General features: G+C 40.9%; 2 protein-coding genes across 9 annotated transcripts in view; one reads left to right on the forward strand and one right to left on the reverse strand.

The window, feature by feature from the left end:
• Window positions 1-14,003, forward strand: part of ralgapa1 (Ral GTPase activating protein catalytic subunit alpha 1) — a 73,101-nt gene extending 59,098 nt beyond the window's left edge. For 5 of the 8 annotated variants that reach the window (XM_078278381.1, XM_078278375.1, XM_078278376.1 and 2 more), the window contains 2 exons: window positions 5,186-5,310; window positions 10,569-14,003. In XM_078278381.1, the coding sequence (XP_078134507.1) occupies window positions 5,186-5,310; window positions 10,569-10,714 (271 nt within the window). In that variant the 3' untranslated portion in view covers window positions 10,715-14,003. Of the gene's footprint in view, window positions 1-5,185; window positions 5,311-6,967; window positions 7,000-10,568 lie in introns of all 8 variants that reach the window. The other 3 variants (XR_013503691.1, XR_013503692.1, XM_078278378.1) reach the window with 3 other exon arrangements.
• Window positions 14,004-15,202: 1,199 nt separating this feature from the next.
• The window catches only part of insm2 (insulinoma-associated 2), a 2,374-nt gene continuing 88 nt past the window's right edge, over window positions 15,203-17,488 (reverse strand). The window contains exon 1 of the mRNA XM_078277660.1: window positions 15,203-17,488. This exon is cut by the window's right edge and continues 88 nt beyond it. Within this exon, the coding sequence (XP_078133786.1) occupies window positions 15,597-17,488 (1,892 nt within the window). The 3' untranslated portion in view covers window positions 15,203-15,596.

Raw genomic sequence — 17,488 nt, forward strand, 5'->3', positions numbered from 1 at the left:
AAAGGCTATCTATCTGCTCTCTCACCAGCATTGGAGCTGCTGTCAATGAAGCCTTTTTTAGACTATAAGTACAAAGTGTCAGTGACATTCATTAGCATACGTGGCTATTCTTTTGAGACATGTGTTCTAGACAGGGAGAGTCAGCATATTGAATAATCTCATTTGGGAGTTGAGCTACCATCTGGAATTTTCCAAATGGCTAACTTCACAGGAATATGCCACAATGTATTTAATTCATTCATTCTCATTAATTTTTTCTAACATTAATTGCCTTCAATTGTGGGCTTTCTGTTTTCTTCACTGAAGTCCTGCTCTAGTGAAAGCAAAACTGTTTTACCAATCATTTCCTGACCAAGTTTTGGTCAGTTAATAATGAAAGGAGAAGGTTATGTTTGAAACCAAAACCACTTTAAAAACGGAACTCTTGACTGTGTGCAGCAGCACGTTAAAACGTAGTTTGTAAGGCAGCCTGTGTAACTAGAGTTTTAACCCTCATTGGTAGTCGACCTGGATGGGTATGTGCGTCATCCAACCTTGTGAACAGGAAAGAATCCACACACATGCTATTTGCAATTACATTTAAAAATATGTGATTTGAATATATGACTGGCCCAAAGCACTCTAAAAAAAAACTTTTTAATTAAAATGCTATTTTCCCCAGATGATTCAGTCGCTGCTAGTCCTGGACAATTTATTGAAATTGTTATTTTAAAATCAAATTCCAGTCACTTGATGCAGATCTGTAAGCTATGACACATGGCAGTCCAAAGAAAGTTGGATGTTCCTTTACGCAAGACTAACTCAGGAAGAAGTTTCACTCCTTACTTCATTAGGTCCCATATTATGCTCATTTTCAGGTTCATACTTGTATTTTGGGTTTCTATCTAGAACATGTTTACTTTAATGTCCAAAACACATTATTTTTCTCATACTAGCTATCTGAATATACCTGTATTCACCTTTTGTCTAAAACACTCCATTTTAGCGCCTGTCTCTTTAAGCCCCATCCTCCCGTAGAAGCCCAGTTTGCTCTGATTGGTCAGCGTTTTTGAGTCTTTAGCATCTGTGCTCTTGGCGTGTCTACACCATCATTGCTGCCAGGGAATGACTGTAGCAACACTTTCTATTTATATAGGTATAGTTGTGACCTCACAGCTGTACGGAAGCCCTGACAGCTCTTTTTAAAGGCACAGTTTCTGAATACACGCTGTGTGCAATTCTCTGTGGATTGAGAGATTGAATACTTTCACAGTATTTATATAGCACCTTGACCTCCTTTTATAATAAAAACATTTACATTATGGGACCTTTTTAAACTGTAAATTAAAACCACATATATCGAAAATTCTGTGTCAATTCGTAAATAACAATTATATTAAAATATAAATGATCTCATTTAGATCATAAAAACTGTGGTATTGACAACTCTCAGCTACATGATGTATACAGTATATTCACATCGTATTCTACGTACAGACACACAATTCTCCATACAGACATCGGCCCACACACACACATCCCAGCGGTGGGCCCAGCTCAGTATGCGCTAACAAGCTCTCTTTCTCCTCCCCTCGCCTCGCCTCGCCTCCTCCAGTCTCCCTCAGTCTCAAGTGATCGCAGGAGTCGAACACCGCCACAATGTACTGCGCTGCGGGAGAGAGAGGGAGAGAGAGAGCTGGAGAAGGCACGAACACTGCACTCCTCTCTATTCAGCCACGCACAAGAAAATGAGTTTCTGACTCGATACAAAAGAGCCTTTTTATCCGCCCCCTCTCTCCTCTATCTTTCTCCTGTCTGCCTTTTGCTTCTTTGTTTTCTCCTTTTTCTCCCTCACCAACCTTTTCCTCTTCCTCCCCTTATAATGTTCCCTCTTTCGTTGCTTTTCTCTCTTCGAAAGAGAGATATTATTCTGCTAATGACTTAATAAGAGAAGCCATCTGAAATTCAATTACAGTAGATTTCATAGTGGCGACTGCCATTTGGATGCAGGGATGGATGAAGGCAGAGATGTGTTAACGCAATGCAAGTCTTATTTTTTTTGACCTCATTGGTTTCTACGTTTTAATAGTAGAAATAATAATTTTATGCCAAGATGCACCGCAAAATGCTTCACAAAAAAACATATTTAGTAGCCATAAAAAAAAAAATTAAAAAAATAAACGCCACATTAAAAAGAAAAATCTTTAATTTCTTTTTGAAAATGCTCAGTGAGCTAGCCTTTGTGGTTTGAACACTCAACCACAACAAAGTGATGCGTTCTTCGTTGATCTGCTGGCACCTGCATACACCTCTATCAGAAATGTAATCAACAGAGATAGTGAGCACAAGGATGAACATGTGCTCTTTGGGAAAAGAAATGCACAAAAGTAATTCCAAAGACCAGTTAGCACCAAGAGGAAGACAAATATAGATTACCATGCCCCGCGAACAATCGCTATCATTCAAGTCAATGTTTGATAAGCCACCAGCTGAGCCACGGCGCGCCCCAGAAGCGTGCGTGAAGCGGCTCTCCGCTCCACTTTTCAAATGTATGCTTTATATACTGCCCTCAAAACATTTCAACTTTGGAAAGAAAAAGAGGTAGTGTCCTTGGCATTGACTAACAGTCTGCTAACTATCCCACAATGCAGTGCTTCACTTTTTGTAGATGGGAAGGAGTTCCTTGTACCCGTTTTTGCACATGCAGGACAATTTACACCATTAACTCAGGCCTTTGTCACAGCAGACCTGTCACAGTAGGAAAAGCACAGGTGCTTTTAATAACATTAACTATGGCTCTGTTCTATTCAAGCATCCCAGTAAGACATGGCAGTGTGACAGTGAGCCAGAACGCACAATACCAGGACCCTGAAACTGAAGCAGCTAAATGGAACCCACCTGTGCTTACATGTCAAAATGTTTTCTGAAATTAAGGCATATTGTTATTAGAGTTTGGTGGCCTAAGGTAATTCCCAGCAGAGGTCCACCTGTCTAATTAAACAGAGTAATCGAAAACACCTGTGGGTGCGCAGGGCCTTTAACTATCCCAAATATGAAAGTGATATTGCTGCTCATGTAAATCTTTTGCATCAAAAGTGCATCCATCTCTCTCCATATGTTGCCCCCTCCCAGTGGGGAGCTGGTGTTTGTGACACTGTGACATAAGGCCACAGGCAGCAAGGCCACGCTGAGAGGAAGAAAGAGGGAGAGCAATATAAAGGAGGCAGACGGAGGAAGAGCGAAGAAAAGTAAAGTGATGTTCCTGTCATTTATCTCAGCAGTGGTACAATGCCTGTGTATTTCTCAGCCTTCTCCTTGTTCCTTCTTTCGGTTTCCCCTGCCTTTTGTAGACTTCTCTCTTTCCTGCAGGTGTCATTTAAACCTTTTCACCTTCTTAGAAATAATGAAACAGTGGCCTTTTTATAAGGCAGTGCATTTCTAAAAACTATTTCCCTAGCTGCTGCTTCATCATACAACCACACAATATTTATACATATAAAGCTAATTATGTGTTTGCAGGAATAAATATTAGTTTTTGGTCCTAATTGCGTACCATCCACACATCTCTCCCCCGCTCTCACACCACACACACATACACACAATATCAATCACCTAAGTGTGATGCAGGGGAGTGGGAAAAGGCAAACGGTGAGATCACATAGAGACTTGGTGTGAGAGACACTGGCTTGACGCTCAGTGTGTGACTGCTGCTCTTCTCTCAACTCTCTATGGGAGACACACACACACACACCACATCATGTTGTTACTTAAATATCCTTTCTTCCCCTGTCTCACCTGCTGTCCTCCCCTTTCACCTCTACTGTGACTTGCTGCAGGATTCTCACCCTTCCTTTTCACCCTCGCTATTTCCTTCCTGTCTTTTTACAAGTTCTCTTCCTCCCTCAGCATCGTGCTTTCTTTCCACCTCTAGCCTTCATCCCTCCCCCTCCCCAACCTTTGTTTCTTCTCTGACTGGTGCCTTCATTTTTTTTTTGTGCCTTTGACAGCAAGCATTGGAATAACTAATATGTTTACATCTAAAATCCCTTGGAAGTTCCCTGTGAAATCAAGTATGGCAGATTTCAGTAAAATTTTAACTGCGTCATATCCGTCCAAAGTTTATTAAAGTTTCTCCCTCTCTGCTTTGCCAGCTTTTTCCACTCATTCCCCCCACCTCACCCTCCTCCTTTTTCTTTAATTCTGCCAGCGCAGTCTGTCCCTCCACTTTAAAGGAGCCATATTGTTGTTATTATCATTGTCTCTAACTGGATCAGTTACCATTAGACCTGAATCTTTCTCCTTCTGAGGCCCATAGACCAGCTCTCTAACCCAATAGAAAACCCATGGGAGCTATTACAGATGGCTGACCCATTCACAACGCACACACACACACACACACACTGAGGTACAAATACACATTTTTTTTCATTCTGAAGATTCATTGGCCTAATCCCATCACACACTCAAACAGGGACACATGCACTTACATACACACATTGTGCCTCTTCACAACCACTCTTTATCAAATACAGACACACACACACACACTCACTCTGTTCTCATTGAAAATCCTCGGTTATTGGAGCTCACTGAGCAAATGATAATACTATTTGGAGATGATGGGACTGAGTTGTGCGTGCGTGCGTGCGTGCGTGCGTGTGTGTGTGTGTGTGTCTAAGAGACAATAACTGCTGCATATGGCTGTCATTATGGTTGGATGAATGAGTAGGACTAAGGAAGAGAGGGTAAATGTCATTCTATCAATGAGGTTACCTCTAATAAATGGACAGTTGAAGTCCTGGTTTCCATTTACTCCGCTCTCCTCTGAATCCCTGCATCTCTCTTTTGAATTCATCGCTGAAGGCTGTAATAGCAGGGGATGAAAGGGTTTTGGTTTCCTTTTTTTCTGAGTAGATTCACATTGAAAACTAGGTATGTAGACCTAACTGGCTTGTGTTTTATCTGAAAAATGCTACTTACTCATTTTATTTCATTATGTTTTATTTTTTTTTCTTGTTGTATGTCTTTTCTTAAGTTTGATATTTACTTATATTACAGTATCCATTTCAGCTTGTCACAGTATTTTCTTTTCTATTCTGTTACTTTATTATTATTTATTACTATTTCCATCTTTTTACTCCTTTCGTGTTCTATTGGTATCTGTGTATTTTTTGTTTGTTTGTTTGGCCTTGACCTTTGACCTCAGCTATGAGGAGCGAGCCCGATACCTAGAAACCATCGTACAGCACCACCAGGAGCCGACCACATTCGAGGATTACGCAGCTCGAGTCTACAGTCCAGCTCCCTGCACACACCTGCCCTCTGACACAGGTAAGACACAACCTGCTGCTCTGTGAAGCTTACAGTAACCCAGACAAATATGACACCACCACAACAGCTGCACCTGTCAGTCAAAACTTTGGTTGCAGGCTTTGACAGAACTGGTCAGTAATGCAGACACAGTTTCTTGCTATTTCTAGTCCCTTGCCACAAATCCTTGGGAGAATTTAGAACTGAAGGCAAGTGACATTAAAACAAACTATGACTGAATACAATCATTTACTCAAAAAGATTTCAGGATTTAATCCTAAAAACAAAGGCACTTTAAGTGAACTATACTAGAGTTGTTCCAATATCTATACCAGTATCGGAAATGCCTTCGTGCTGCCTAAAAAGCCTAATGCTGCATTGTAAACTACCAAACAAGCAGCATCTCTTTCTTTCTGTGCCTTTATAATGACAGAGCTGCCCCCAAACACACACACACACACACACACACACACACACACACACACACGCGCACACACTGGCAGCTCACAGTCTGATTCACAATCTTGTATCTGTGAGTTCTGTTTTCTGTCCAAAGCTTTGCTCAGCCTTCTTCTGTCTCCAGAGCATCTCTGAGGAATTAGCTGTAGCCGTAGAGATGCCAGGCATGCATATGGGAGTTATATTCTACGGTATGACTCTCATATGTATCCTGTTAAGTTTATTAGACGGATACTAATAATCTTTGTCTGTAATGTGTCTGGTTAGGTGTAATTTAAAAAATAGCGTACTGTCCTTTGACTCACACATAATCACATTAGTCAATGCTGCAGTTATTTACAATAATTGAATTCTGCTGCTAAGCCACACACTTTCTTTATAAAGAGGTACATGAAGCAGCAGCTGTGTGACGAAGGCCTACGTACATATCGGTGTGTTGATATAAATGTTTGTAGGAAAACTGTGACATGATGTTTTGCTTTGTTTCTTACTGGTCAAGCAGAGGCATGACTGTCTAATTGATCACCTTTTTTTTTTCCTTGTCCAACTGTTCTTCATCTCACCAGCTATTGTGTCAAAAAAAATATTAATTGTACAATAATAATCAACCTGCTTTGAGGCTGAATAACATTTAACACAATATGTTCCCCAATATGTTCATTTAGAATATTGTGTGGTACTGAAATCCTCTGTCAGTCAAGTATTTTTTGCTCTGTATTGGGTTGTCAGTGTGTTGTTTAGCCCCAAATGTAATTTCAGAACACAGGATCAAAACGTTAGTCAGATAATAAGATAGACATTTCCGTACTTGCACGTCTCAATTTGCCTGATTCCGAGTCCTATTTTGCAAATCATGTCCAAAGTTCAGAATTCAGATCGTGTGTTTTGACAATCTCGACAGCATAATAATCCTGTGCTCTGAAATAAACCTTGCTCAAATAACTACAGCCCCCCTTCCCCTTATCTATATCTCCCTCTCCCTATATTAACTTATAGGTTCCTCTCCCTTAACAGCACAATGATCAAATATTCTTCTCTCTTTCTGTTGTTTTTTTTATTATTTAAATTTCACCTATTTTGTTCTTTTGTTTGATTTTTTTTTCTGTCTAATATTTTTTTTTTTTTTTTTTCCCTCCTTTCTTTTTTTCATGTTATTTTTGTTTATCTATTTTTTTTTTTTCTTCTTTTTCTTTTCTGTTTGTTTCCCCCCTTCCTTTAGATCGTAATGTCTCACTTGCCTATAGCTAAAAGGTAAGCCTGGTCACATGATTGACTCGCCCCGTTCTGATTGGCTCTTCCAACTGACATTTCAGCCTAACCTCTGCTTTCCTCGATTCCTCCACCATATCGTGTTTTCTTGATTTGACTGTTTTCTCCTCTGTGTTTTCCACAGTTTAAGCAGGTCTGCATGGGTTTCTAGTTGTCAACTAATGAAAAGGAAGTGTCATTTTCATCTAATCTGCAGGTGTTGTTTGGTATGACTCATTATAGTTTGCTAGTTATGAGATTAAGAGAAGAGTCATTTTCTTTTCTTTTTCTTTATTTTTTTTGAGCTCAGAAATTAGCTCGATGTCATTATGTAACTTTTAAAGGTCCTATGACATGCTGCTTTTTGGATGCTTTTATATAGGCCTTAGTGGTCTCCTAATACTGTATCTGAAGTCTCTTTTATATAGGCCTTAGTGGTCCCCTAATACTGTATCTGAAGTCTCTTTTATTTAGGCCTTAGTGGTCCCCTAATACTGTATCTGAAGTCTCTTTTATATAGGCCTTAGTGGTCCCCTAATACTGTATCTGAAGTCTCTTTTATTTAGGCCTTAGTGGTCCCCTAATACTGTATCTGAAGTCTCTTTTATATAGGCCTTAGTGGTCCCCTAATACTGTATCTGAAGTCTCTTTTATTTAGGCCTTAGTGGTCCCCCTAATACTGTATCTGAAGTCTCTTTTATATAGGCCTTAGTGGTCCCCTAATACTGTATCTGAAGTCTCTTTTATATAGACCTTAGTGGTCCCCTAATACTGTATATGAAGTCTCTTTTATATAGGCCTTAGTGGTCCCCTAATACTGTATCTGAAGTCTCTTTTATTTAGGCCTTAGTGGTCCCCTAATACTGTATCTGAAGTGCAGAATTACAGCCACTGGAGCCAGTCCCACAATGAGCTTTCCTTAGTATGTGCCATTTCTGTGTCTGTAGCTTTAAATGCTATTGAGGAGGAGAGAGGGGGGGCAAGGTGGAGGGTGGGGGTGTGGCCTTGACCAACAGCCACTTTCCTCGTTTTGAAAGCCATGGTGTCTCTCTCTCATGGGTGGGCCAAATTCTCTGGGCGGGCAAAGCAGAGAAAGGGGAGGTAACCTTCCTCCTTATGACCTCATAAGGAGCAGATTCCAGATCAGCCCATCTGAGCTTTCATTTTCTTAAAGGCAGAGCAGGATACCCAGGGCTCGGTTTACACCTATCGCCATTTCTAGCCACTGGGGGACCATAGGCAGGCTGGAGGAACTCATATTAATGTTAAAAAAACCTCATAAAGTGAAATGTTCATGCCATGGGACCTTTAATCTTGAAGCACAAAGTGTAATGTTAGTCCCATCCTTTTCCCACTGATCAAGTTTATGTCCTAGCTAATTGTCATCTAGATTGTAACAACCTGCCCACAAGCAGTGGACCTTGTTGATCTAAATTAGCTTTTTTTTTTTTTTCAATGCTGTCATTGCTATGATTATTTTAAACCTGCATTAACTGATTTTTTTTTTTTTTTTGTCACTCGGCGGCAGCAGAAAAAGCTGTAAAGCACTGACATATTAGCACCTTTATAAGGTTGTTTAAAATGCCTCCAGTTTTTAGAACACCGTGTGTGACTTTTATTCCTTAAGCCCGAGATGTGCTTCATACCAAACTACACTCAGGGGCGTGATGAAAGTGAGATATCCTTTTTTTTTAAACTGTGAGATTTCTGCTCTTTTGTCTGTTCACTCACTCACTCACATTTTCCTGTTTGTTTCTGTTAACCTGCGATGTCAACACTGACCTGGTGAAACTTCACCTCAAACCTTTTGTCCACTCCTCTCTTCCTTGTTTTGATATGACGTACGACTGTGCACACGAACGCACATTGAATGTGTGAAACTTTAAACTAACATTAAAGTTGTGTTTCTTCTTCAGTAGACTTGTATGTATTGTTACATTTGAAATAAGTATCTTAGTGGTGGGGATAAGCAAATTGAAGCCTACATATAATGTAGTTAGGATATATTCATTATAACATGTATCATCATATATATATATATATATATATATATATATATGTGTGTGTGTGTGTACATGTACAGAAGTGTTTTGTGTGTCGTCCGACTTTTTGTGTTTGTTTGTGTATTGAATGGTTTTTCTTTTTATGTGTGGCAACTTCTTGTTCTTTGTTGTTATTCATTTTTTCTGTTTTCTTTCTTTTCTCTAACCACCCCTCCTTCACTCTCCTAAACTGCTCCTTTGTCCTCTCCTCTTTTACTTTCTCTTTTCTCCATTTTACTGTTTTTAATTTTCTTTCCTTTCCCTATATTTTCTCTTTTTCAATCTTTTCTGTATCCTCCCGGCTTTCATCTTCTCGCCTCTCTTTGTTACCGACTGTCCTCTCCTTCCTTCCTCTCCTTTCCTTTTTGTTTTCCTTTCCTCAACTTTTTTTCCTCTCCTGTCTTCTCCTCCTCTTCCTCCTCCTCCTCCTCCACTCTAGTGGAGCATAGTGATATGTATATGATTGTCCCTAAACCACTAGACAGCTTTAATCTGCTCAGGGTGAAGGGGAAGGGTCTGAAGCAGAAGGTCCTTCATGCTAGCTGTGAATGGTATGCTTTATAGATAGAAAATCACCTTAGGTCTTTTACCTCGTGTTCTTAAATATCATTTCTAGTCTAATTATGTCTGCTTTCCCAACAGCTCATGTGGAAGGTTTTAGCCAGAAGTGAGCAGCTCTTGGCTCACTTGCAACTAATATAAACTGTAAAGTCAGATTTTGTAAAAAGATATGTGATGTAGGATAAGTATAGAAACCATGTTTACCTATTTATTAAACACAGTTATCAGCAGTGTTTAATTCGATACTGTTTGGTGAAATGAAGTCAGTATTTATGACTGTTTAGCAGACAATCTTGTAGAGTGCAGGTTCAAAAGTAATAATCTCCCTATGAATCCAGTCAGTTATTATTATTATTATTATTATTGTTATTATTATAATAACAGTATGTTATAACATACATCTGGATGTAGCTATTCATCCACCAATAACAGCCATTGAGAGCTGTCCAGAGAAGGATCAGCTGATATTCAGGGAGCATCAGCACTTAAACTAAATCCAAACAGTTGTCAAGCAGCAGATATATTTAGCAACAGGCAGGTGATGTCAAGACAAGTTTATTTATGTAGATTTTAATTACACATACAGTCTCAGAGGGGCTCACAGAGAAGAAACATCTTAAAATAGTCTGTTTTTCTAGGAAGTACACAGTAGCGATTCAAAATAAGCCCAGTATAGAATACTAATAGAGCTTGTATAGTACATTGCCTGTTTTTCTGTCTTGTTGTCCTGTCTGTGTCTGTCTCTGTCCGTCATTCTGTCTGTCCTGCCTGTGTGACTGTAGAGGTTTGTGCAGTCTGGCTCTGTAGAACATCATGGGGCGTGATGTAATTTTTTTATTGTCCCTTCTTCCTTTTCATCCTCTTATTTGCCTCCTCCCTCCTCTCCTTTATCTCTCCCTCCCCCATCAATCCATCCCCTTCACTTTGCCCTTCACCCCACACCTTCCCCTGCCTCCTCCTCTTCCTCAGGCTCCTGCCTAGAGATTCTTCGGGCAGAAAGTCCGGCTCTTGGGGAGGCCGGGAGCGACTCGCCGTCCCCCATGTCTCCTCGGACTAGCAAGAGCCGCATGTCCATGAAGCTGCGACGCTCCTCTGGATCAGCCAATAAGACTTAAGATCTCCAGATTCTATGGCCCAGTCCAAACTGAACAGGCAATCAGACACTTAGTCTGTGAAAGATGTTTGGCCTACAGTTGTGCTTAAAAGAAAAAGAACTTAAACATGACTAACATTAAAATGATTAGAATGACTGTTTTGGGGACATTCACACAGATATTCATTTCCAACAGGAGAAACAATGGGTGGTGCTCTCAGTAATGTGAGTAACCATCACGGGTGACTGTAGAATTTGACTTAACCTAAGCGTCATGCTTTGTCACCCAGTTGTACTCTGAAAAACACATGTAATAGTATTTTTAACTGTATTACACTGTAACTTTATTTTGGAAATGCTCACAGCTGCTGAATTTAGCCTTGGCTTTGTTCTAAAAAAACAACTCAGAAACCAGTTGAATCAGTGCTGCAGTGTGCTGATCTTTGCCACAGTAGAAACAGCAGAACAAGTGCAGCCTAAGCAGTGCAGTATTAGTTCATAATAATCTGTGCCATGTTAGAAATTGCGCAAACTCCAGTGTAACCGTAACTGCTAAAAAAAAGCTTAACTGTGCCACGTTATACACCGTTCTTTTTGGAGAGCTCGTTCAGTGAGATCAAACTGCAGAACAGAGAGAGGTTGAACGTTGCTTTGGGGAATCTGTATATTTGTACTATAGTCAGTCCATGTGTGTACAGACAAAATTATGAGTTTTGATATATAAAAAAAAAAAAGAATGAATTCAGAATGATTGCACCTATAGTGTTGCATGGAGAAAGCAAGATAAAGGTATATTTTTGTTCTCAGTATATTAGGCCTATAAACATGAGGGCAGGGGTCAGTTTGTAGTTAGTCATAAAATGTAAATAGAAATTCATTCATTTGCTAACAATAAAACAAAAACGTTGGTCATGGATGTGGACGTGGCAACGCTGTCAAGCCAAATATTTTCTCTGTTTAAATCCCCTCTTTGAACTGTTGGGGCTGAAAGCTGACCCTCTGGGTGAAGACATGTGAGAGTCAGGGAAAAAGTAATAATGAGGGAGGGATTATTTGTCTTTCATAAAGGAGAGAAATGCGCCTCCTAGAAACTGAACTGAACAGAAACTGATCAAAGAGAAAGCACTTGTTACATAAAGTTTTGACTTTTTTTGTATTCTTGCTGTAAGATGTGGACAAGCACTGATGTTCATTGCATTTATTTTCCTTGTTTGTTTTTTAAATTGACTGTAAAATGTGTTTTGACCCGAACAAGAATGTTGCTGTATTTTTAAGTTCAGTGTCACTCCGTCATCTGAGGAGGAACCACAGCTTTTCTTTTTGTTCCTTTTAGCTATATATATATTCTGTATATCTATATATGTATGAGTATAAATATATAGTAGATATATAATATCTATAGGGATGTGTACAGTGTGAGGATGATTGCTGTGTATATACTGTTATGTTACAATAGCTGCCAAAGCCAAACTGTGGTTTAACTTCAAACCACATATCTGCTTAAATTGGGTTGACACTACAAGATTTTATGCTTTACGTTTACGGTTTTTCCTTTTCATAACCAGTTTTCACTTCATTCTTTAAAGGTAATTTCATTTTAGCTCAAGTACTTTTCTTTACTATTGATATGCTTAACCTTGGTACCACAGCCAGATTGGGCCCAGAGTCTTTTGTGGCAGCAAAAGTGTATAAAGGTGAGATACTGTAAAGCTGAGGCCAAAGAGGGGGCAAAAAGGAAAGAGATGTCAACGTATCATTACTTAACATGTAGATATGAATGGGTTTTGTGCTGCTTCTTTTTTCTTTTCTTTTTAAACACCGCTCTTATATTTAGACTCATCCCCAGTTCCAGTCCTGGATGGAGGGGATCCGCATGTAATCACAATCCGGAAAATGTAACACTACCATTTATGTATTTAACGTCCTCATTTCAGCACTCCCATGAGATTACCTCAACTCAAATAAAACTGACATGGTTTGAAATTGGCTTACATTGTTTATGTACTTCAGGGTTTTCTTTAAAAATGGTCTCAGCTGCGGTTATCAGGATTAAACCTTCCATTTATTTTACGTGATGGCTTGTTTTCTGCATGTTTCCATTCATTTTTTTCCCCCATGGCCTGATCCCTGGTAAAGAAAACATACATACATAAAAGATCTTTATTTGAAAATATAGATCTGAGTTAAAGGTTTTGCGTTATGCTTCACTGCTTAAAGTTTGTGTAGTCACAACTGTATTTTCTGTTACTGTTTTTTTTTTTTTTCAGCTATAGATTCTTTGTAGAAAGGAAAGGGAATGTTAAACTTTGTTTTACCCCTCCGCGGGGTTGAAATTGTTAAAGATTTGTCAGTGTAAAATGAGATAAAATTCATGTTGTGTTACTTTGTGTATGAACATTTGAAGTCACATGAGATTTGAGTTGTCACTTTAAATTATTGCTGTTGCAATTATTATTATTATTATAGGTGAGGTTGTAGCACCATTGATTGGTTGTGACACATGGTAGCCCCCCCCCCCCGCACTCTGGGACTGATCTGTACATGCTGTATGTAGAATGCAGCTAACCTGCGAGTCACTGACTGCGTCTCCATTTGTTTGGTTACATCCTGTAAACACTTTGACAACCTGAACCTGTTCAGGCTACATCCTAAACTCTGTACCTTTTTTATAATCTTTGGATAAAAATATCATGATGCTGCTTTTATATACATAGTTCATATTTCAAATTTGTTTTACAGATTATAAGTACTCCTGAGGATTGGTGGACTCAGATGTTTGACTTTAGTTTAAAACCCTTATTAGCAGCAACCAAAATGTATGAAGTTACCCAAAGCCTTTCAGCATTATAAAGAATTAATATACCAAATTCCCTGAGAACTGGTCTGTCTGGATATTTTGACTCCGATTGTTAAGGTTGACGTATTTGTCAGCCTTTTTGACCCATCTGACATCTTGGTTGTCTCTGCATATCAGCCGCAGAAATGTCCCTTTATAGAAAATGTTGAACTTCTGTGTCAATGAATGCTCTCAACGTGAGGCTTGTGATGGATGCAGGTTCACAAAGGTGATGTATGTAACTACTGACTGTACATACTGCATGACACCAGTTCAGTAATAACTGCATGTGTTGCTCATGTAACCGCCGTATCACAACACACACACACACACACACATATGCACGCTCGCACACACTTCTCAAACTATGTTACTGTCAGACCTGTTGTATGTAAACATGTAATGTCTCTTTTGGACACAGAAAGCGTGAATGTGTGATGATGGAATTTGACAATAAATGATTCGTACCACTTGACTGACAGGTGTGTGTGTGTGTGTGTGTGTGTGTGTGTGTGTGTGTGTTTTATTTACATGAATGAGTTGACAGGGCAAGGCTCCCCATTAATCATACTGTCCCAACATTTATTGACAATAATTTAGAATAGATTTCACATTCAACTTCAAACATATCAAAATAGGCTTCATAGAACCAACAATTACATTTTTTTAATTTATTTTTTATTTATTTTTTTCATGAAGGCATTTAGCAAATATTTGTAACAGTAATATATAATCAATAAAGACGAAAGACACTTTTATTTACTAGCAGTACTAACATTAAATGTTCCGTTTCTGTATGAAAATATTTTCTAGCTGAGAAGCTTACTGGTACATTTACTATAAAAGGCATATTATGGTCTATCTGATTATTTTCTCTTTTTTTAATTGTTCACTGTACATGAAATAGTCTTTGAAATAGAGTTAGGATATTGATTCTTTCTCCAGTTCTTGGGGTAAAGAAGGTCACTTTCTCAATGTAATTACAGGTCGCTACATATTACACCAGTAAGTAATGTAACACGCTAGCTGCTCCTGAGCTGCAGTATAATCTGATTACTTTGCCACAGAAGTATGTTGACCATGAGTCTAAATGTCTGCCACGTAGAGAGACTTGTGTCAATCAATGCTTCAGTATATTCAGTGTAAAATTACCCCGTCTTGCTTTAATTAATCAAAATGCCCTTTCTGTCAATCTTCAGTCAGTCCCATTCTCTCAAGTTTTCACTAACTACAACAGTGGAGTTGCTGTGATTAAATGTCAAATCATTTACAGAGTGCTGGGCATAATATGAGATCTCAAAATGAGAGTTGGAAGAAAGACAAACGATGTCTGACTTATGATTGTATTACTAACTGTATACCTTCTAACAACAAATTAATAGAGAGAGATAATGGGTTTTGCTCTAAGGACTTAAATAGGAGAAATAACCCTTGTGATTAAGGGTCACTTTAATTTGCATCCAGTTAAAAAATGATATAGCAATCCTGCTGTTAGTTTAAGAAATCATCTTAGATTTGTCACATGTCTAATGAATGAAGTTGTCCCTTTAAAAGGTTGTTATAAAGACTGAACAACCTGTGGAAGAATACAGAAGTGTGTTTTTGGCGACATGGTGTCAGTACCCTGACAGGGGTTGTGGTTTCAGTAGGTCGTTATTTTGTTTCAGCACCATGGACGGTTCCATTTTTACTGACAGCGTTATATACTGTCGGCTATATAAGTATCCAGTTTCAGCGAAACAGCAAAGTTTTGTTAACATTTGCTCTTGACTGCATCAGTTTCATGACCATGGACAAGGTTTGCATCGTTCTGGTGTCAGTATATCATATGTGGACCTTTTTTTTAAAACAATTTAGAAGATGCTTACTGTATACTGTATATAGTGACTCAACCGTAATTCGCATCCTGTAACACACAGTGATACACGTTTTGCTTTTTGACTATAACTGAAAAAACAGACAGTTAATAAGTTCTCCGTAGTAACAATCAATGACTAATCTTTTTTTCTTTTTTTTTTTAAATAAGCTGTTGGCTTGTTTGAGTGTATCTGTATATCTCGCGCGCGTTTTACGGTCGCACCGTCATCTGCAGCAGCATCACATGCCGGTTCTCTGTGGGATGAGATTTGTTGATGTGTCTCGCGAGCCCCGGGGAGCTGAAGAATGTGGACGGACAGTGCTTGCACGTGAAGATCTGCTGCTGCTCGCGTTCCCCTGTGCTGCTCTCGTCTCCTTGCGCGTGGAAGACGTCTGGTCTGAGTCCGCCTCCCAATGTTCCCGCCAGTAACTCGTCCCTCATCGCGTGCCACAGACGGTGCTTGTCCCTGATTTCAACCGACGGGAAGCGCGCGCCGCACAGGTGACACAGAAACACCTGGCTCTGTCCTCCGCTGGTCTCGCGCGTCTGGCCATAAGATGATGGGGGCGGAGACCCTCGCGCTGCCATCTCGTGCGCGGCCAGGTGTTTCTTCAGGTAAGCCTGTCGGCGGAATTTCTTTCCACAGTACCGGCACTCGTACACTTCCTCCTCCGGTAAGGATTGGACGAACTGTAAAGGAGGATGCGGAAGCGACGGCTGCTGTTGCAGGTCCGCGCGCTCGTCTGGGTTGCAGTTCAGTAGAAGGAGGCTCGAGGGTGGACTGTCTGCCGCTCTCACCTGCTGCTGCATGTCCTGACAGCCTTCCACCGGGTAATGAAGCGAGGAATCATAGTGAGGAGGCGCGAGGCTGTCGCTGTCGGGGCTGTCCCGAGACCGACCGCGGAGCAGCAGCAGGGACGGCTCGCGCCTAATGCGGGAACTGTCCGGCGCTTCGTGGTGCTGATTGGTATTTATGCGCAGCAGCTCGTTCTCTTTGCCCTCCATCTCTACCGGCTGAATGAGCCCTCGCGCCTCTTTTAACAGCTGGCTCTTGTTTGTCTGAGTCTCTCCTCCTTGGTTGTTTACCGGACGAGGTTTGTGCCAACGGCGGTGGGATGCCAAGTTGGCGGGACAGCTGAAGACTTTCTCGCACTCGGGACACCGGTACTCCACGCGCACTATACGGGAGCACTTGTGCTGCGCGAGGGAGAAAGGGTCGGGGTACTCCTCTTTACAAAGTTGGCAGATGAACTCTCCCAGCGGCTGATTCCCGTTGAGAGCAGACGACTTCTCCCGCTGCCTCCTCAGCTCGGGACTCTCCTTCTTGATCCGCAGACCCAAAACCGGCGAGGTCGTGACCTCATCCTCGAAGTTGAGTTTTCGGTTTACTTTGGGTTTCTTTGACGGGTTGCCCACCGACTGTTTGTTGTTTCTGTTGCTGTTCAAGCGTTGATCCTGTCCAAGGAACGAGCGTTTCCTCGCTGCGTGATGCTGCTCCTGCATCAGTGTCAGTGGCGGGAACAAGTGCACATGACCAATATTCGGGTCATATTTGTCATTGTGACCGTAGGACGGTGCGTGGCGGCTGCTGCTCGCAAGGAGCCTCTCGATGGAAGCGGACACAGAGGTCGACGTGGAGCTCACCAGGAACGGCAGCTCCGGTAACTCCGACACTGGGGGTGATGTCACGCACTTCCCGGGGAACAACTTATCTCCTTCCTCTTGGTGTTCCTGCAGTCTCGTGCCGACCGGTTTAACAGGGCTGCAAGACTCTGTTAATGTCGAGTCGCGTGGGGGTAGAGGAGGAGCTGGGAAGAAGCAGGAGAAATCACTATCGGGAGTCAAAACGTCCACCTCGCTCACCTGCTGCTCGGTCTCCGGTAACTGCGCGCGCCGGTCCGCCTCGGCCTCCAGCGCGGACTCCACGTGCGGACTCCACGCCTCTCTGACACCGGCGGAGTCTTCGCGGGACACCGGGAGAAGTCCATCTCTCCGTTCAAACGGAGAAACATTCAACACATCGTTCTCCTTGACTGCCTCCGGTTTTGTCACTTCAGAGTCATCGCTGTTGTTCCTGTCAACGTAATATGTTACAGGTTTGT

This window comes from Sander vitreus, chromosome 20 (assembly GCF_031162955.1).
Source record: "Sander vitreus isolate 19-12246 chromosome 20, sanVit1, whole genome shotgun sequence".
In the NCBI taxonomy this organism is placed as follows: Eukaryota; Metazoa; Chordata; class Actinopteri; order Perciformes; family Percidae; genus Sander; species Sander vitreus.